The 22222-nt window shown below is 36.4% G+C and overlaps 1 protein-coding gene across 1 annotated transcript in view; it reads left to right on the top strand.

Moving 5' to 3' along the window:
* Positions 1 to 1161: 1161 nt before the first annotated feature.
* LOC145798874 (cysteine-rich receptor-like protein kinase 10) overlaps positions 1162 to 22222 on the top strand; it is a 33809-nt gene continuing 12748 nt past the window's right edge. Inside the window, exons 1-2 of the mRNA XM_082888112.1 lie at positions 1162 to 1683; positions 1783 to 1868. Coding sequence (XP_082744238.1) covers positions 1540 to 1683; positions 1783 to 1868 — 230 coding nt within the window. The 5' untranslated portion in view covers positions 1162 to 1539. The remainder of the gene's footprint in view (positions 1684 to 1782; positions 1869 to 22222) is intronic.

Genomic DNA, 22222 nt, shown 5'->3' with positions numbered 1-22222 from the left:
ATTGGTGCCCTATTATTGGCATTGAGATTGAGGTCAATAAGCAGATCACGAATTTCGTTCAACTGCTCTTGCAGTTTCTCATATGCTACCCATAGGGCCACGACCCCACGATCACCACCGATAGGGTTTGCATGATCTACTCTGTCTTGTGCCATTGAGCTAGGTGACTCATTGCTTTGATACCACTTGACGTAGCAAAATAAATCACACGAGGCTAGATATCATTTTAGTAGACGAACAAAATCCTTGAATCCACAAGCAAGAATTTTTTTTTTCAAGAACAGAATTATATTGCATCAAAAAAGATGATTTGCCCTAAGGCATACATGCGTATTTATAATAAACTGAACCCTAATTAAATAAGGAAACAATGATAATTCCTTGCTAGACACGAAAATAAACATAAAATTACCAAAAAAAGAAAATATGAGTTAAGCCCAAATCTGCATACTAGGAAACAATATTAGAAACAACACTTGATGCAGCAGAATAAATCACACGAGGCTAGATATCATTCTAGCCGATGAACAAAATCCTTGAATCCATAAGGAAGAATTTTTTTTTTTTTGAAGAACTGAATTATATTGCATCAAAAAATATGATTTGCCCTAAGGCATTCATGTGTGTTTATAATAAAATGAACCCTAATTGAAAATAAATAGAAAATTATCAAAAATAGAAAATATGAGTTAAGCACAAATTTGTATACTAGAAAATAATAGAAACATGCCAAAATAGACGGCACTAAAAATGGACTTCCCAAAATAAAGTTATTCCCAAAACGGAACTTTTCTAAAACGGCAAAATCGCTAATTTGAAGGCCTAAACGAAGGAATTTGGCTAAAATCCACCATTCACAATCATCGAGAACAGCGTTGACCTCAATTTAAAATGACATTTCCAATCAGACTACTTAATTTGATACAATTCTGAGCTTGTCCCAAGAGCTTCGCTATTGCTCTCAATTTGGTTTCTTTCTTGCCTTTTGGAGGTCCAATTGTTCCAAGAAGGCTTCGGCTACTTGTTCTAAATCACAATGTGTTAGTTTTTTTTCATACAAATGTAATATATAAAAATTTGTATGTTTCATTGTAGTTAATCAGAATTTTATTTTCCTAATCTATAATATATATATTTTTCTATTCTTTTATGGTTAGATCCTAGGAAGCGTGTGCAAATGAATTGGAGTAGGCGTCTAAATATCATCAATGGAATTGCAAGGGGAATGTTATATCTTCATGAGGATTTTCTCAGCTTAGAATCATTCATAGGGACCTAAAACCAAGCAATGTGTTACTAGATATTGAATTAAACCCAAAGATCTCAGATTTTGGAATGGCAAGGATCTTCGAAGGAAGCGATGGTGCAACTAACATTGCTAAGATTGTTGGAACATAGTGAGTTCACTGCTTGTTTTTCTATCATTTTTTTTTCCCAAAACCAATCTATGTAAAACAATTAAGTAGGTAGCTTCATTAATCACACTAGTTCACATATTGAATATCTTTCCAATCCTTTCTCTTGTTGGATAGTGGTTACATGGCTCCAGAGTTTGCAATGGAAGGATTATATTCCATCAAGTCTGATGTTTTTAGTTTTGGTGTCCTCTCGATTGAGATCATAACTGGGATGAGGAATGCTAATTTCCATCTCACTAAGTGCGCTCCTAGCCTTATAGCATATGTAAGTTTATTTGGCTTGAGTTAGACTATACTTCTCAAAATTGATAGTCTTGTTGGAAATTTTTCTTGAATAAGTATATTTGGCCAGATGATGCTACAGGTATGGAAATTATGGAATGAAGGGAAAGGGTTGGAATTGATTGATCCATTATTGACGGAGTCTTGTGATCTTGATGAGTTCTTAAGGTACATGCATATTGGTTTATTGTGTGTTCAAGAAGATGCATATGACAGGCCTACTATGTCATCGGTTGTGGTTATGTTAAAAAGTGAAGTTGTAACTCTTAGCCAAACCCGAACGATATGCCTTCTCTATGTTGAGATTAGCTTATCATTATGAACCAAATGATAAAGAATATTCTGTTAATGAATCAACAATTTCTGATATTATGCCACGGTGATCGATTATGCCAAGTTGAGTAATGGTTTCTATTAGGATACATTGCCATTAATCCCTGCAATTTACGGAAAGTATCACTTTAGTTTCTATCTTTTTAATTTGATTAAACCAATACTTTCAATTTTGTTTCAATGTGGTCCCTTCTTCACTTATCGTTAAACTTTGAAGTGAAAAAAAGACCATTTGCAAAACTAGAGGGACCAAAGTGAAATTTGTTTTGAATTTCACTATGATCCCTCTAATTTTGCACATGATTTTTTTTTTCCATTCAAAATGTTAACAACGCATGACGAAAAGATCACATTGCAATAAAATTAAAAATATATTAATTAAATTATTTAAATTAGAATTATGAAGACCAAAATAAAATTTTGATCAACCTAAAAGGGCTAGTAGTGTAATTTACCCTAATTAAGACCCTATGGAAGTTGTCATTACCAGTGCTTTTCCCGTCTTTCACATCCTTTTATCTCATATGGCGGGTCGTTTATCTTGAGAGGCGACCGAGGAATTGTATCATATGTGGAAGGAATAATGTTCTAACTTACTCCAATTCTTATCTTGAATTTTCAAAGTGTACTTGTCATTATACTGTTATATATTGTAAACTAACCAAATGATCATGTTAAAATTTGATTGAAAGTGTAAAAAATTGACTATTTACAATTGAAAAATAAAAAATTAAATATAAAATGTAAGAGTGCAAAGTGTATTTCCCATTTGATTGGGAATTGTTGAATTTCAAAGAAATGCATATTGATAATGCATATTGAATTATATTGTAATTTGCCTCTTGAAAGGAGATGGGATGACCGGTAATGGGTCAAGATGTTGAATATTGAATTGTAATATTGTTAGGAATTTAGAAAACGCAATTCTGAAACTTATATAAATTTCGGGGACGAAATTCTTTAAGGGGGGAGGTTATAGCGATCCCGATTTCCCCCGTCATTTGTTGTTATTGACGTTGTTGTCTATATCTCATCTTCACCCTTTAACTCTTTGAATTTGAGTTTAGAAATGTCTTGGGCATGTTTTGAACAGGTTGGTGGAGTTTTAGTCTCTAATCTTGTTGCCCAGATTTTTGATGATCCGCTCGAGTGGGTATTGTTGCGCTCGAGCGGAGTTTGCATCCTTTCAGCATTTTATGCGTCTGCAAATATACTACGGAAGTGTTTTTCACGCTCGAGAGGATTTCATTACGCTCGAGCGGGTCTGAGCTCGAGCGGGAATATTTGCGCTCGAGCGGGTAAAGTTTTTGTGTCTTGCGCTCGAGCGTATTACTATCCGCTCGAGTGTACTATACATATATCAGATCGCGACTGTGTCATTTTAAATCACTTTTTCGGTTCTTTCTCTCTCTAAAACATTCCAAAACTATCATTTGAGAGCTTCTCTCTCTATAATACATCTTCTCTCCACAAATACATCTAGTTCTAGTGATCTTCTACCCTACTTCCTTTGTATAAAGTGTGGAGTTTGGCACGATCTTCGTTTTGATCCGAAAAGTTGTGGGTTTCGAGTTTCTTCATCATCTCCTTTGAGTCTCTTCACTTGAGGTACGGATAACTACTCATATTTATGGCATTTGACATAAACATGTGGTCATTTTAATTTAATGTTAAAGTTGGGTAATTTTGGGTGTTAAGGGTTTCAAAACTTGAAATGTATAAAGAGGGGTTTTGTTCCTTTGAATTATATATGTGTATATGGGTCTTAAAATGAGGTTATTGATGTTTATTGATGATAAATGGGCCTTGGGGCCAAAGTTGGGAACAAGGGGGAAAAGCCCTAATTTTATGTGATTAATCAACTTGTACAATTAATTTGGGAAAGTATGAGAATGTGAAATTGAGGTGAAAATCATGAAATCGGGAAGTCGTGAGATGGAATGGTGTAGTTGGATTGATAAATTACTCACCTTTGAAATTGTAGATAATTTATCTATTTGATAATTTATTATCTGTTTAGAAATAACTGTTTTGGGCTATCGGTGGAGGATAGTCTTGATTGTTGTAGACACTGCATGATGATTAGGTGAATTAAAACTAATCAATTGAGTATGTCGTGGAATATGACGGATGGAATAACACATTGAATATGTGATTGCTTGATCATTGTACATGATAAGTGTTTAAATACATTGCATATGTATCTTGTTTGGGAGGAGATAGGGGATGTACTCTAAGGTTTGAGAGGAGATAGGAGATGTACTCTCAAACCTGTTTTGGATGAGATAGGGGATGGACTCCATTGATAATTAAGTTGGCCGGAGTGTCCAAGGTGAAAGTCCCGAAATCTTGATTACGTTTGCATAACGTAGATGAATTGAAATGTTGAAGTATTATTGATATGAGTTGTAGTCTCGTTATAAACTGTCTGGATGAATTGAGAACCATATCTATGAATTGGTTTGGATAATGAAATGAAAAGGGATTGATATATATATATATATATATATACCTGTGAACATGGATTGGTTATGAAAGAGAAGTATGTCTGTTTATTTGAGTTGAACATTTATCAAAAGCTAATGTTTTAGTTATCGTTCATATTGTGTTTAGCATATCTCTACTGGGCTCTGGCTCACCCTATATGGGACATCATTTTCAGGTTCATGTGATATGCCACCTTTAAGGACGTAGCATGGGAGGCTTAGAGGCTGAAAGATCTTTCGTTGTTATCCTTTTGGTATTACATGTAAATTCAAGCTAAGGGCTTAATGTGTTTGAGTTAGCACTCTCTAATTGTACCAAGTGTTGGCTTGGAAAGTTATATGCCCGTAGGGCATTTACTTTTGTTGTCAACATGTAATACTTTTGTAATGAACACTCTGATAAATAGAAATATGTTTTATTCTTTTATATGTATGGATGTCTTGAATGATAGGTTTAAATGTATTATTTTGAGGGTGTGACAACTTGGTATCAGAGCGTACCGGGTTTGAATACTTTGGGTACGTGGGAAGTGGTTAGTACCACAGTGGGTTTGTCTCGCTTGTTAGAGACTTAGATGTAATGTTATGTACTTATGTGATAACATGTTTATGTGACTATATGGGTATGGAATTTTGTTTCTAGGATGTTAAGTGGATCATTGGGTTTCTGGGAGTCCTGTTAGAAAAGCACTTGATCAATGCTGTTTCTAACCGGAACTCTAGCAACGCCACGGGACTGTCATTATCCGAAAATGAAATTCGTAAGTGCTTATGTGATTATGTGCTTACGTGGAGTGAATTACAATTGTCCATTGCATTTGGACGTGAGTGATATAGCTTCGGCACATTTGTGAATGTGCTAATGTCTTCGTTACCTTTACTAGGATGTCAAGACGAGGACGTGGTGGTAGGCGTGGTAGGCCTAGGAGGCTTGAGATGCCTATACTGGATGAGATTCCGGCGTAGTAGGAGGGGGTTGGTCAGGCCAATGTGGCCAAGCTAGCAGGTCAGCAAGCCATGGGCGCCTTAGCCCGCGAGATGGCAGGAGCATTGAGGGAATCCATGGACATTCTCAGGGCTGAGAATCAGATCCAGGCCCATGTGGCCGAGGCAGGGCCGTCCTTTTTGAAGAGGGAGTTCTTCTGGTCGAATCCGGACGAGTTTGTGGGTGATCTAAAGGAGCCACTGAAGGCTGATGAGTGGCTTGAGCAGATGACGAAGACGTTTAAGATGCTTAGCATCGAAGACGAAGGCTTGAGAGTGACCATGGCATCCTTCCAACTGAGGGGAGGCGCGGGTTAGTGGTGGAAGTTTGTTCGAGGACGTATTGGTGGCACTTGGGAGGCTTTCGTTGATGTCTTCCAGGAGAAGCTTTTGCCTCCCGCTGTTTGGGAGAGGTTGAGGGATCCGTTCTGTTAACTCAAGCAGCTGAATACACCAGTGGCTGAGTTTGAGGCCGCATTTACCAGTTTATCGAGGTTTGCACCTGAGCTAGTGGCGTTAGAGGAACGCCGTTGTCTTGAGTTCGAAAAGAAGTTAAGGACCGGGCTTAAACTTAGGGTTGCGGGGTCCATGACTCGGGAGTATGGGCGCCTTGTGGATGCTACAGCCCATCTTGAGATTATTATGCATGAGGAGGAGGATAGATTGAGGGGCACCAAGAGGAGTCAGGACGGCCAAGGGGATGGTAGGAGGCAGAGGGGTTCTAACCCTCAGCAGTCCCAGGGTGTGTTTGCGAGATCTACCTTTCCAGTACCGGGCTCAGGTTCTGGAAGAGGCGGACAGGGAGACTTCACTTGTTACAAATGTGGTAAGCTGGGCCACAAGTCTCCAGCTTGCCCTCAGAGGGGAGGAAGGCAGAGAACAGCTTCATCTTTGGCTCGTCCTTAGAGCCAGAGTCAGGGCAGAGGCCAGCCGCTCTTTTGTTACTAGTGTGGTCAGGCGGGGCACCTGAAGAGGTTTTACCCACAGTTGAGTGGCACATCTGGTGCATCTGGTTCGAGGCAGACTCAAAGCCATCAGCCAACTCAGTTAGTCCAGGCCTCGATGGCCAATCATGAAGCCTCTTCGTCTCAGTCCGTGTAGCAGTCTTATGCTCCGAGAGATGAGCAGGTTGATCAGAGACCTTCAGGGTGTGTGTATGCTGTTACCACGCAGGATCTGGTACCGGCCCCATCTATTGTGAGAGGTACCTTTTTGTTTTGCAACTCGGTTGCTAATGTGCTGATTGATACGGGTGCATCTCATTCCTTTATATCTGTTGCATTTGCATCTGTTTTGGGGTTGGAGTTGGCACAATTAGCTTCTCCTATTTGTATTGTATCACCTGTTAGGGGTGAGTTGATTTTGAAACAAGGGTGTAGAGGTTGCGATATAGAGGTCGCTGACCGTCGGCTTCCATTTTCTTTTGTAGTAATGGTTATGTCAGGTTTTGATGTGATTTTGGGTATGAACTGGTTATCGTCATACCGGGTTGTTATTGATTGCTATCGCTAGAGGGTTACTATATGTACCTTGAGCGGGGATTGTTTCTATTTCTTGGGAGATCGTGTTGGTAAAGTCTTGCCACCAGTGTATGATCCGCGAGGGCGGAGTGAGCTTAGTTGTCTTCTCGCAAGCTGTATAAGTAGTGAGTGTGATGAGACCCAAGTTGAGTTGCCGAGAGTGGTTTGTAAATACTCGGACGTCTTTCCCGACGATCTTGTTAGTTTGCCACCTCATTGAGAGATTGAGTTCTCTATTGACTTAGTGCCTGGCACGGCACCGATTTCCATGGCGTCGTATCATTTTGCCCTAGCCGAATTGAGTGAGTTGAAGATTCAACTCCAGGAGTTGCTAGATAAGGGCTTTGTCCGCCCTAGTACTTCGCCGTGGGGAGCACCGGCTCTCTTTGCTAAAAAGAAAGATGGGGCTTTGAGACTTTGTATCGATTATCGAAAGTTGAATCAGGCTACGGTTAAGAACAAGTACCCTATGCCCCGTATAGATGATCTGTTTGACTAGTTGAAAGGGCCCCGTTGTTTCTCTAAGATAGACTTGAGATCGGGTTACCATCAGTTGAGGGTCGGGGAGGAGGATATCTCGAAGATGACATTCCGTACGCGGTATGGCCATTATGAGTTTCTAGTGATTCCTTTTGGGCTCACCAACGCACCGGCAGTGTTTATGGACTTGATGAATTGAATCTTCCAGGAGTTCTTAGATCGCTTTGTGGTCGTTTTCGTGGACAACATTCTAATTTATTCACTTTCGGAGGAGGAGCACGAGGAACAATTGGGAGTGGTGCTTAAATTGCTTAGGGCCCATAAGCTATATGCCAAGTTTGGAAAGTGTGAATTCTGGCTAAGAGTGGTTAAATTCTTAGGCCACGTGGTATCCGGGGAAGGGGTGACTGTAGATTCATCCAAGATTGAGGCAGTGCAAGATTGGGCACAACCTAAGAGTGTTTTTGAAATTCACAGTTTTCTGGGATTAACTGGGTATTACCGTCGGTTTGTGAAAGATTTCTCCAAGCTAACTTCACCGTTGACCAGATTGACGCGGAAAGGGGTCAAGTTTGTGTGGAGTGAAACTTGTGAAAAGTCGTTCCAAGAACTTAAAGTTAGACTTACCACTGCTCCAGTTTTGATTATTCCAGAGAGAGGTTTGGGTTATGCAGTGTATTGTGATGCTTCACGAGAGGGTTTGGGGTGTGTATCGATGCAGGAAGGGAAAGTAGTAGCCTATGGCTCACGTCAGTTGAAAATACATGAAAAGAACTACCCTACACATGACCTAGAGTTAGCAGCTATGATTTTTGCCTTGAAGATTTGGAGGCACTACCTGGTGAGAGGTTCGAGGTGTTCTCGGATCATAAGAGTCTGAAATATCTGTTTACATAGAAAGGCTTGAACTTGAGGCAGAGGAGGTGGATGGAGTTTATTGAGGATTACGAATTCGAGTTGCATTGCCATCCGGGGAAGGCCAATGTTGTGGCCGATGCCCTTAGTAGGAAATCCATTAGTGATGTCGCTTGTACAGCCATCCGGGAGTGGGAAATGTTGGGTGCACTGGGCGAGTTTGATTTGCTTCTAGGTGAATCTGTTGAGTCTGCGGCCTTGTTTTATGTAGTTGCACAACCTACACTTGTGAATCGAGTGTTAAAGGCACAGAGAAGTGACCTTGAGGTAAAATCCCTCCGGGAGAAGATCTCCAGTGGGAAGGTTGAGAAGGGTTTGACTGTGTATCCCGACCTGAGTGTGAGGTACCGAGACCGCTTGTTTGTACCGAAGTCTTGCCGAGAGGAAGTACTCTGAGAGTTTTGCCATTCACACCTTGTGGTGCATCCGGGAGGCACTAAGATGCATCGTGATTTGGGTCGCCAGTTTTGGTGGCGGGGTGTGAAGAAAGATGTGATAGTTTTTGTATCCAAGTGCCTTACTTGTCAGCAAGTGAAGGCCGAACATCAGAGGCCAGCGGGTTTGTTACAACCCTTGCCTATAGCCGAGTGGAGGTGGGAGCATGTCACGATGGACTTCGTTGTAGGTCTTTCGAGGACTCAATGGGGTAGTGATGCTATTTGGGTGGTCGTGGACCGGTTAACTAAGTCGGCGCACTTTATCCCTATGCGCGTGAGAGATTTGGTAGATCATCTTGCCGACTTGTATATTCGGGACATAGTGAGGTTGCACGGGGTCCCAGTGTCGATCGTCTTAGATAGAGATCCACGTTTTATTGCTAGGTCGTGGTAGAGTTTACAGAGTGCCTTGGGCACTAGATTGACCTTTAGCACGGCTTATCATCCTCAGATTGACGGACAGTCCGAGCGTACTATTCAGATCCTTGAGGATATGCTTCAAGGTTGTGTCCTTGAATTTAGTGGGTCGTGGGAGAGGCACTTACACTTGGTGGAGTTTGCCTACAACAATAGTTTCCAATCGAGTATTGGCATGACACCGTTTGAAGCCTTGTATGGCCGACCGTGTAGGTCTCCAGTGTGTTGGGCCGAGGTGGGTGATGCACCTTTGTTGGGCCCGGAGTTTGTTCGGGAGACGATGAAGAAAGTTGAGCTTATCCGTAAGAGGTTTGTTACAGCCCAGAGTCGCCAAAAGAGTTATGCCGGCCATAGGCGGAGGCCTTTGTCATTTGAGGTGGGTTATCACGTCTTTCTAAAAATATCACCTAGGCAGGGTTTGATGAGGTTTGGGAAGAGTGGCAAGTTATCCCCTCGATTTATTGGTCCCTTTGAGATCCTTGAGCGGATTGGGGAGGTTGCATACCGTTTAGCTTTGCCGCCGCAGTTGTCCGGAGTGCATGACGTGTTTCATGTTAGTATGCTTCGGAAATACGAACCGAATCCATTACATGTATTGGATTGGACCGACTTAAAAGTTGATGAGGATGCCTCGTATGAGGAGAGACCGGTGAGGGTCTTAGATAGGCGGGAACAAGTCTTGCGAGGCAAGACGATACCCTTGGTAAAAGTTTTTTGGAAACATCACGGGGTGGAGGAAGCCACTTGGGAACGCGAGTTGGAGGTCCGTGAGAAATATCCGGACTTGTTTGTTAATGTTTAGCCATGTATTGGAAACTTTGTTTTGTTGATAAATTCTAAGAACATTGTATATGTTTTGGTTTATGGAAGTATTGTAATGGTTGAGTATGCCTTGAAAATGGAAGTTTAATTTAACATTGTATATGTCGAATGTGTTGTAGAAATACAGATATATCATTAACATTGAATATGTTATGGAATTGTGAAGCATGTGTATTGGGAATTGTTGAATTTCAAAGAAATGCATGTTAATAATGCATATTGAATTATATTGTAATTTGCCTCTTGAAAGGAGATGGGATGACCGGCAATGGGTCAAGATGTTGAATATTGAATTGTAATATTGTTGGGAATTAAGAAAACACAATTTTGAAACTTATATAAATTTCGGGGATGAAATTCTTTAAGGGGGGAAGGTTATGGTGATCCCGGTTTTCCCCGTCATTTGTTGTTGTTGACGTTGTTGTCTATATCTCGTCTTCACCCTTTAACTCTTTGAATTTGAGTTTAGAGATGTCTTGGGCATGTTTCGAACAGGTTGGTTGAGTTTTAGTCTTTAATCTTGTTGTCCAGATTTTTGATAATCCGCTCGAGCGGGTATTGTTGCGCTCGAGCGGAGTTTGCATCCTTTTAGCATTTTGTGCGTCTGCAGATATACTGCAGAAGTGTTTTTCATGCTTGAGCGGAGTTCATTACGCTCGAGCGGGTCTGAGCTCGAGCGGGAATATTTGCGCTCGAGCGAGTATTCGAAGTTTGTAAAAGTACTGGAGGAGTGTATTCTATGCTCGAGCGGGTCTATTTGCGCTTGAGCGGGTAAAGTTTTTGTGTCTTGTGCTCGAGCGTCTTCCTATCCGCTGGAGCGTACTATACGTATATCAGATCGTGACTGTGTCATTTTAAATCACTTTTTCGGTTCTTTGTCTCTCTAAAACATTCCAAAACTATCATTTGAGAGCTTCTCTCTCTATAATATATCTTCTCTCTACAAATACATCTAGTTCTAGTGATCTTCTACCCTACTTCCTTTGTATAAAGTGTAGAGTTTCGCGTGATCTTCGTTTTGATCTGAAAAGTTGTGGGTTTGGAGCACTTTCGAGTTTCTTCATCATCTCCTTTGAGTCTCTTCACTTGAGGTAGAGATAACTACTCATATTTATGGCCTTTGACATGAACATGTGGTCATTTTAATTTAATGTTAAAGTTGGGAAATTTTAGGTGTTAAGGGTTTCAAAACTTGAAATGTATAAAGAGGGGTTTTGTTCCTTTGAATTATATATGTGTACATGGGTCTTAAAATGAGGTTATTTATGTTTGTTGATGATAAATGGGCCTTAGGGCCAAAGTTGGGAACAATGGAGAAAAGCCCTAATTTTATGTGATTAATCAACTTGTACAATTAATTTGGGAAAGTATGAGAATGTGAAATTGAGGTGAAAATCATGAAATCGGGAAGTCGTGAGATGGAATGGTGTAGTTGGATTGATAAATTACTCACCTTTGAAATTGTAGATAATTTATCTATTTGATAATTTATTATCTGTTTAGAAATAACTGCTTTGGGCTATCAGTGGAGGATAGTCTTGATTGTTGTAGATACTGCATGATGATTAGGTGAATTAAAACTAATCAATTGAGTATGTCATGGAATATGAAGGATGGAATAACACATTGAATATGTGATTGCTTGATCATTGTACATGATAAGTGTTTAAATACATTGCATATGTATCTTGTTTGGGAGGAGATAGGGGATGTACTCCAAGGTTTGAGAGGAGATAGGAGTTGTACTCTCAAACCTGTTTTGGAGGAGATAGGGGATGGACTCCATTGATAATTAAGTTGGCCGGAGTGTCCAGGGTGAAAGTCCCGAAATCTTGATTACGTTTGCATAACGTAGATGAATTGAAATGTTGAAGTATTATTGATATGAGTTGAAATCTCATTTTGAATTGAAATATTGTTAACATGAGTTGTAGTCTCGTTATAAACTGTCTGGATGAATTGAGAACCATATCTATGAATTGGTTTGGATAATGAAACGAAAAAGGATTGATATATATATATACCTGTGAACATGGATTGGTTATGAAAGAGAAGTATGTCTGTTTATTTGAGTTGAACATTTATCAAAAGCTAATGTTTTAGTTATCGTTCATATTGTGTTTAGCATATCTCTACTGGGCGTTGGCTCTCCCTATATGGGACATCATTTTCAGGTTCAGGTGATATGCCACCTCCAAGGACGTAGCTTGGGAGGCTTAGAGGCTGAAAGATCTTTAGGTCTTATCTTTTTGGTATTACATGTAAATTCAAACCAAGGGCTTAATGTGTTTAAGTTAGCACTTTCTAATTGTACCAACTGTTGGCTTGGAAAGTTGTAAGCCCGTAGGGCATTTACTTTTGTTGTCAACATGTAATACTTTCGTAATGAACACTCTGATAAATAGAAATGGGCTTCTATATATTGAAATTCTTGGTCTATTCTTGCGTTGGATCTCCCCTCTAGTCTAGGGGAGAGGAACCAATCCCTTCGAGACTTGCGTGATATTTTTTTTTTTTTTTGCTTGTAAATTGAAATTCATAGTCTATGACAAAGACTTGAACCCTTAACATCTTCAATTGTCAACATATACTAATTGTAGGGTAACAATACTATTAGTATTTAGGGAAATTTATACTTTGCCCCATGATGTTTTAATTGTATTAGTTAACCCCTTAGACTTTCAGTCAAGTTACGATTGGATCCATTTAGACAACTCCTTTTTGAAAACTAACATACAATAACTACGTAGTTGTATTAATTGTACTTTGTACTTTTGTACTTTTATCAAAGTCTCACTTTAGTTCTTAAAACTCTTGTTCTTTTATCAAAATCTCATTTTGTCCTTAACGTCCTTGTACTTTTATCAAAATCTTACTTTAGTCCCTCTACTTTAGTCTTTTCGTCAATTTTTTAAACAACATTTGGGCCTAAATGTAACTTGACTTAAAGTTCAGGTACTTGACTAGTAAGACAATTAAAAAGTCCAGGGGCAAAGTGAAACAAAGTGTAATGTACAGGGGTATAAACTATAATTTGCACTAATGTTATTAATGACATTTAACATCTTGGTATTTTTATTAAAGTCTCATTTGAACTTCTTCACTTTCAATTGTGATAATCGATCTCTAACCCATTTGCTGTTAAAGCATTGCTATTCAAGACTAAAAATTATATCCAATTTTCAAGCCCGGTGATGTGACAATCAATTAAGATATTAAAGACAACACTCTTTCTCATATATATTCTCTAATAATCAACCAATCATATCACTTATACATCTTTAAATTAAAAAAAATGAGTTTAGAAAGCGGGTTTATATATCATTTTCCTTGATGTTACTAGTGCTGATGAAACTTATCCGGTAAGCTATACGAAATATTGTTCTCGTCTCATTAGCAGCGTACACTTCTATTAAAATCTCACTTTTGTCGTTGCACTTTCACAAAAATCTCGTTTTTGATTGTTTCACTTTTAATTTCTGTCCATCTCATGAACATTAAATGAAAAAGTGACGTTACAATTTGACTTAAAGTTTCAAGTGACCAATCTACTAATAAACTTAAAACCATTATATAAAATCAAGCTAACTTGACTCATTTTCAACTCAGTTAAAAATTCATTTAAGATCGGTTCGTTATGTAAATAATTTAATCTTAAATATATATTTTGAAACTTATTAAATTTTTAAGCCAAACTTAAACAATTTACTACTCAATTTCACTTGGCTCGCTAACACCCTAAGATGCTGATACCTTCTTTGTGGTTCGAAGTCCAGCACCACGTCTTGAAATTTCTTTAATACCCCTCACGGCCGGCTTTGGGCATAAGCTGGCGAAGCCATCGCATTGGCCTCGGAAAATTTACTCGAAAAAAGGCCTCAAAATTTTGTTAACTATTATATTAATCTATAAAAAAAAATCTCATTGGAATTTAAAGGGCCTCAACAAAATCTAGTTATGATTTAAAACTAATAGATGATTGATGTGATAAATTATTAAAACTAATAAATAATTGTTTTTAACTGAAAGAAATCAAAAAACTTATTGATATGTTGAATTGTTTGAAATTATTGAATGGATAATTTCTAAATGTATAGATTATATATAGAAATAGATGATAGACTATAGTACTTACAGTTACTTTTTTCAAATTAAAGTTGATTATTAAATCTTACCTTTGCTTAACTATGTCAAATGAAATATTAAATGGATTAGCAATTTTATCCACGGAAAATGATTTAGCTTACAATTTGGATTATGTGAACTACATCAATAATTTTACAACTAAAAATGCGAGAAGAACGATGTTTAAGTATTTTTGTTATAGTTTACTTTTTATTTGATACTTCAATTTAGATTTTTTTGGTCATTCTTTAATTATAAACTTTAATGTATACTTAAATAAATTTTAATAGATTTATACTGAAAGTAAATTTTAAAAATTAAAAATTAAAACTATCAGTCTGTCTAATTTTGAATTTTCAAAAGTAATTTTTTAATTTATTGTTAGACTTTCAAAAATGGAGTGACTGATGTAACAAAACAATTGAGTACGATATGAGAGCCCAAAGAATACGGCAAAATGGGCTTCTATATATTGAAATTCTTGGTCTATTCTTGCGTTCTATCTCCACTCTAGTCTAAGGGAGAGGAACCAATCCCTTCGAGACTTGCATGATATTTTTTTTTTTTTGCTTGTAAATTGAAATTCATAGTCTATGACAAAGACTTGAACCCTTAACGTCTTCAATTGTCAATATATACTAATTGTAGGGTAACAGTACTGTTAGTATCTAGGGAAATTTATACTTTGCCCCATGATTTTTTAATTGTATTAGTTAACCCCTTAAACTTTCAGTCAAGTTACGATTGGATCCATTTAGACAACTTCTTTTTGAAAACTAACATACAATAACTACGCAGTTGTATTAATTATACTTTGCACTTTTGTACTTTTATCAAAATCTCACTTTAGTTCTTAAAACTCTTGTTATTTTATCAAAATCTCATTTTGTCCTTAACGCCCTTGTACTTTTATCAAAATCTTACTTTAGTCCCTCTACTTTAGTCTTTCCGTTAATTTTTGAAACAACATTATATGAATGGGCCCAAATGTAACTTGACTTAAAGTTTGGGGACTTGACTAGTAAGACAATTAAAAAGTCAAGGGGCAAAGTGAAACAGAGTGTAATGTACAGGGGTATAAACTATAATTTGCTCCACTTATTAATGACACTTAACATCTTGGTATTTTTATTAATGTCTCATTTGAACCCCTTCACTTTCAATTGTGATAATCCATCTCTAACCCATTTGATGTTAAAACATTGCTATTCAAGACTAAAAATTAGATCCAATTTTCAAGCCTTGGTGATGTGACAATCAATTAAGATATTAAAGGTAACACTCTCTCTCATATATATTTGCTAATAATCAACTAATCATATCACTTATATATCATTAGATTTAGAAAATGAGTTTAGAAAACGGGTTTATATATCATTTTCCTTGATGTTACTAGTGATGATGAAACTTATCAGGTAAGCTATATGCGATATTGTTCTCGTCTCATTAGCTGCGTACACTTTCACTAAAATCTCACTTTTGTTGTTGCACTTTGACGAAAATCTCGTTGTTGTTTGCTCCACTTTTAATTTCTGTCAATCTCATGAACATTAAATGAATGAAAAAGTGACATTACAATTTGACTTCAAGTTTCAAGTGACCAATCTACTAATAAACTGAAAACCATTACTCCCTCCGTTTGAAAATAATGGTTCTTTTTGAGGAATCCAACTTTTTTTAATAATATAATTATTATATTTTAAAATATTAATTTTTCAAAATTACTGTTTGATAGTACATTGTTTGGGGGTATCAATAGTCATAATTGTATTTTTTGTATTATTAATGAATTTAAAAGAAGGGCAAAATAGTAAATTCATATTATTTTATTCCTTGATTTTTGAAAAGTGACTAATATTTTGGGACAATGAAAAATGGAATAAGGGACTAATATTTTACGACGGAGGGAGTATATAAAACCAACCTAACTTGACTCGTTTTCAACTTAGTTAAAAATTCGTTTAAGATCGATTTGTTATGTAAACAAGTTAATCTTGAATATATTTTGAACAATATAAACCAACCAAGTTGTAACGCCTCAAAACAAATACAGGAAACCATCCATGACGATAAGTAAATAACAATATAAATCAAAGTATTATATCCTTCCATTACATAAGACTCAGTTGTACAAAGGTGACACATGCGAATATACATTCATAAGTCCTAACCCTGAATCTATAGCATGTGTCAACAACAAAGATGTGAAATAGAAGTTAAATAGAAAATTGAAATGCCCTGAAGGCTACAACTTTTCAAGATCATACTTGGTTACATCAAAATGGATTTAAATCCAATTCAGATAAAGCCGTAGGCTTGTACAAAATAATTACAACGAGTAAACACAATGAAGCTTTTGCTCTAATCCTCCTAAGCTACTGTCTTGGCGGAGGCATCTCACCAACACCTGAAAATGGTTTTCCCATATAGGATGAGCCAAAGCCCAGTAGAAATAATCCAACACAATATATGAATCTTAATAAAGATATAAGATTTTATGCATATGCAATGCCAGTATCAAAACATTTATATCCTTTTCGAGAGCCATGCTATGTCAATTTTATATCTCAGTTCTCAAAACCGTGTCCTTTACAATAGAAAGAGGGGGAAAATCTCAAATCAATACAACCTTTCACGGATATTTCGTGCGCAGGAAACCGTCAAACAACACTCATGTAAACGTAGCCTATACAAACGCTACTATTGCCATTGTACGGATATTTAGTCCGCAGGAATTAGCACCCCATGTATACGCGTGCTTTTCGGGACTTTTACCCTGGACATACAGGCCAACTTGATTTGGTGATACATATCTTTTTCCGACGTTCGCCGATTTTTCTCAAAATCATATACATTTTCAATTAATTATAAATTATAAATTTAATTTAATTAAAAATAATAAATTAAAAATTATGGCCTTATAAATTAAAATAAAATTTATAATTTATATTTTTTTTTGTTAATATATAATTTTAAATTAACAACACTAAAAAAATAATTTATAAATGTCTATATTTTTTATCAATATATTTATAAATGTCTATTTTAATAATAAATTATTTTTTATTAATAATTTAGTCCGCCGGACGTGGAGCCTGGCCGGACTCTATATCCCTCATATGAGGGACTAAACAATCCAATGGGGGGGAAGGGGGATTATTTCAAGAGGATTAGTATCACATGTGACTAATGTGTGAAATGTCTATTTTACTGTCATGCTATTACTTAGTAAACAATTAGAAAATGGGGGATTAGAATCCATCAGACTTGAATCCTGAGACTGTGAATCTCCCGGACTATTTGGTTGGATTTGATGTGTATCTGTGTTTGTTTTCTCATAGGATTAGATGTCTGAAAAGGACTAACGACTGTTAACTATTGGATCATTTCAAGCCAAAAACCAAATTGCAGGTTCAAATTGATACATTTAGAAGTGCAGGGACCAAAATGAAACCATGAGTAAACTATAGGGACCATTTCTATAATTTTCCTTAAAAGAAAACTATTTTTCTTGTCATATTTTAATTTTTTTTTTCCCTATAAAGCTAACTGTTGCATATTGATTCTTGATTTCGTGTAGTCATTTTAAATTTTGTCTAGCTACCATGCATGACTCCTAAATATTCAACTCAAACTGAAATTTTTTATAAACAATTTCTTGGACACTGTATTAAGATTTTATTATAAATTCATTGAACGGTAATTTTATTTAAAAGCTCTTACATGCCGGCCATGATTTTTCAAAGTTCTAAAACAAGTATTGATAGTATTTTTTGTTTTTGTTTTGCCAATATACACCTCCATGTGGAACTGACAGTTCCCATGGTCTTAAAGCTAAGAAGTATATGTGACATGACATGGATATATTGACATGTCAATTATGAAAATTTGCAAACACCTGCGAAACATATATTTTTTAAGTTTATGTATATATATAATATGTCGTATAAATAAATATCTCACTGAAAGATAATAGAAAATTCAATGTAACATTGGTTCTTAAAGTTTAAAAGATGACGGAATAATAGACATAAATCGATATTGTTTTATTTTTATAATTGCATCTTATTTAAATTTGTAATGTATTTCGTATATATATCCCAATGATGACGTGTGTCTTCTAAGAAATTAAAATACATGTCAGGAAATAGTCAATGAATGTTGGTGTGGTACACATGTTTGACATAAACATAACATGGACATGCGTGCTTGTTAGTCAAATTAATTGTGGTTATGAAGTTTCTGAGAAAATGCATGTGAGGAAATATTCAATGAATGTTGGTGTGGTACACATGTTTGACATAAACATAACATGGACATGCGTGCTTGTTGGTCTTTGTTATTTGATGCTACATATACTAATTGATAAGTATACCAACATATGTTATGACATTATCATTTTAAAATTATGACCCTACCCATTATACAAATAACAAAGACTTAAAATATCTAAAATTATGTCACTTCATCTATTAGTACACTAATAATATATCAATTGATGCATATAACATTATTCTAAATTAAAAAACCAAAACAAAAAGAGCAAAAGGAATAAAACACAATAACAATTCCATAAACATGACAACAACAACGAAAAAACAAAAAGAAGAAGAAGAAGCAGTCAAATTTGATAAAATTAAAATACTTGCACCAACTTTGTTTGATTAATCACTTCCTCACTCCAAAATAGAATGCCATTACACAACCTATTGTTTTCTTGGTACTTAAATTACATTTTAAAATTCAATGCATGCTACAACCAAGCCTTGGAAACAATGTTTGAAAACTGGGCCAACCGGTCAGACCATCGACCGGGGACCTAGTTCTGGTTCAGATGATCCTCTAAATCCGGATTATACTAAAAATCGGCTTAGAATTTGAAAACTGGAAGAACCACCTATTCAATCAGAATAACCGGCAAAACCGGCCATGGGTCAACATAAGAACCATCAGTTTAAAGAATTAAAATTTCTTCGAAAAATATAATGTGGAGAGGAGTTCAACATGGAACAAATCCATAAAAAGCAAGCACGTAAACCATTAAGTCATCAATACAATGGTTAACAACGTAATGAGTTTATATATTATATATTAAATATTATCTTAATTATTTTTACTAAAAATCACTGTATAAAAAAGTACAATAAATTTTAAGAAATATATTTTTTTGTAACTGTCTATATTTTGTATACTTAAAAATTTCAATACATTTATGACATAATTATGACATCATGGTTTAATTCCGGTTCACCCGCAGTTGAACTAGTGACCCATCCGCCCAGTCACTTTTCCAGTTCGCTCATTAGTCCGGTTTTCAAAACATTGCTTAAAAAGCAACCATTCTTCTTCTTGTATTAATATTGCCTCTATTGTTTTAATGACTGTAACCTCTAAGACCATCTCCAATGGTTACTCAAATCCATCATCAAATTTGAATTTGGTAAAAAATCACTCATTTTCCTACTTCAACGGTTTCATGAAATAAGTATCAAATTTAGGATTTTACTTTTCTTTCAGCAAATTGAGGACCAATGTGCTTTTCATCAAATCATTGTTCATAACCGTTTGATTTTCACCATCGGATGTTCCCCTAGATGTCCCTCCGGATGTTTCCCAAATGACCACCTCAAGGAAAAAATTCGTAAAAAAATTACACTGACCGGTCGACTCCTTGGTTGTCCTCCCAGTCGTCCGCTCGGTCGACCCCCCGGATGACTACCTCAAGGAAAAAATTTGTAAAAAATTTACACTAGCCGGTTGACTGGCCGGACATCCGCCCAGTCATTCGCCCGGCTGACCGGTGTTTTGATGAAGCTTCAAAAACCTCTGTTGGAGCATTTGATATCAAATGAAACTTTTACTCAAATTTGATGAAAATTTGGATACACCGTTAAAGATATTCTAATATTTTGAAAACTATCAGTCTGTCTGATTTTGAATTTTCAAAAGTATTTTTTTAATTTTTTTGTTAGACTTTCAAAAATGGAGTGACTAATGTAACAAAACAATTGAGTACAATATAAGAGCCCAACAAATACGGCAAAATGGGCTTCTATATATTGAAATTCTTGCTCTATTCTTGCGTTGGATCTCTAGTCTAGCCAGGGGAGAGGAGCCAATCCTTCGATACTTGCATGATATATATATTTTTTGCTTGTACATTGAAATTCATAGTCTATGACAAGACTTGAACCTTTAATAAAGTATAGGAATTCTGAGTAACCCTTAACACTTACCTATAATTCACAGAGTAATTTATACACTCAACATCTTGTTTTAATAAAATCTGGTTGTCAACAAGTGGTCCTATCAAGTTGTCTTCACCCATAAGTATGATATTGGGCATTTTTAATATCAGAGTCAATTCCACAAATGGGTTAACATTTATGTATTGACAACCAATCTATATCTCGAAAATGATAGCATTGGAGTATCTAATGCATATTATTCTTTTAGTCATTGAATTGTATACAATAAGATGGACAATACCACATCAATTGTCAATATATAATAATTGTAGGGTAAGTACTATTAGTGTGATACCCCTGTTCCGTGGTATGCTAATTGGTCATTAATTGGAGTATGAATACGTGATTAATATGATTTTGTGTGCCATTATGTGAATATATGCGGTTTTCAATTTTTATCTGTTCACCGTAGGAATATCTGTTTGACTATTTGCTTTGGAAATTAAATTGAGGGCCTTATTGGCCATAGAACCTGAAATTGATTGTGCCTTTGTGATTGACATAATTTTTAGAGCCTACGGTGAAGTTTCATTGAAAAATTGATTCGGACCAGATTAAGTTGATTAAATTGGTGAATTAGTGCCTAACTATTTAAAATTATTAATTGTGGCTAGTGGGATTTGTTGTATTTGAGCACTATACCCTCATTTCTCTCCTTTAGCTTCACTTGGGCTGATCAAACTCTAAGAAAGATAAAAGGGCCGGCTGTTAGAGAGAGAGAGAGAGAGGGAGAGAGAATTGTGTAATTTTTTACTCAAGCTTGGGAATTTGAAGTCTAGTTCAAGAATTAACCATAGATTGGGCTTCTAGGTAAGCATTGATTCTTGAATTCATGAGTTTAAGGTGTAATCTTGTGAGTTCAAAGTTAATTAATGGTCAAGGGCGTGTTTTGAATTTGTTTTGTTGAATTTGAAGACCACATAGGCATGCATGTATGTAATTGTTTGGAATTTGCATGATTGAGCTTGAATTACATGATTCATGTTGCAATTTGGTTGAAATCCATGTAAATTTGTAGTTGAAGCTCATGTATAATCACCATTGGTATCATCTAAGTTGAGAATGGGAGCTAGACATCACATGCATGTACAATCTATGAAGATAAGAGCTTTGAATGCATAAATGTGTATGTTAGAATTGAGTTTGGCGTCAATTTGAGCCATGCATGTGTTAAATCTTTGAAATTGAGCTCCATGATGATGTGTTTTGGTGTTTATACCATGTTAGTACAAGTATGTGTGGAATTGGAGCTATAAAATGCATGAATTGTTAGTTGAAAGTCGAAATGAAACTCAAGAACACAATCTGGGATTTCCAGAATTTTGATGTCCGCTCGAGCGGGATAACTGCCGCTCGAGTGGGAAATACGTTCTCCTAGTACTTTTTGCAGACTTGGTGTCCGCTCGAGCGGGGTAATTCACGCTCGAGCGGGGGGAGGGGGGGAGCTATTTTGACAGGCCTTTCGCTCGAGCGCCCTAATTCACGCTCGAGCGTATTTTTGATGCAACCAGTACTTTGGCAGGCCTTATAAGTCTGCTCGAGCGGGGTAGTTCGCGCTCGAGCGGGGACCCTGTCTTCTGAGATTTTGTTTTTGCATTCTGTGTTTCGTTTTCCGTTCTCTTTCACTTGCAAGCACTTTTAGGCATGTGTTAAACATTGTAAATGAGTTAAAGAAATAAGAATAAAGCTTAAAGAGGAAAATGTGAATTTAGAACGGATTAGATTGTTAGTGACCCTTTTGTGTTCATGGAATGT

Source organism: Camellia sinensis, chromosome 9, assembly GCF_055761805.1.
Source record: "Camellia sinensis isolate YWXY chromosome 9, ASM5576180v1, whole genome shotgun sequence".
Taxonomy (NCBI): Eukaryota; Viridiplantae; Streptophyta; class Magnoliopsida; order Ericales; family Theaceae; genus Camellia; species Camellia sinensis.
Note: the sequence above shows the minus strand (reverse complement) of the source record. Positions and strands in the feature narration are given on the sequence as shown.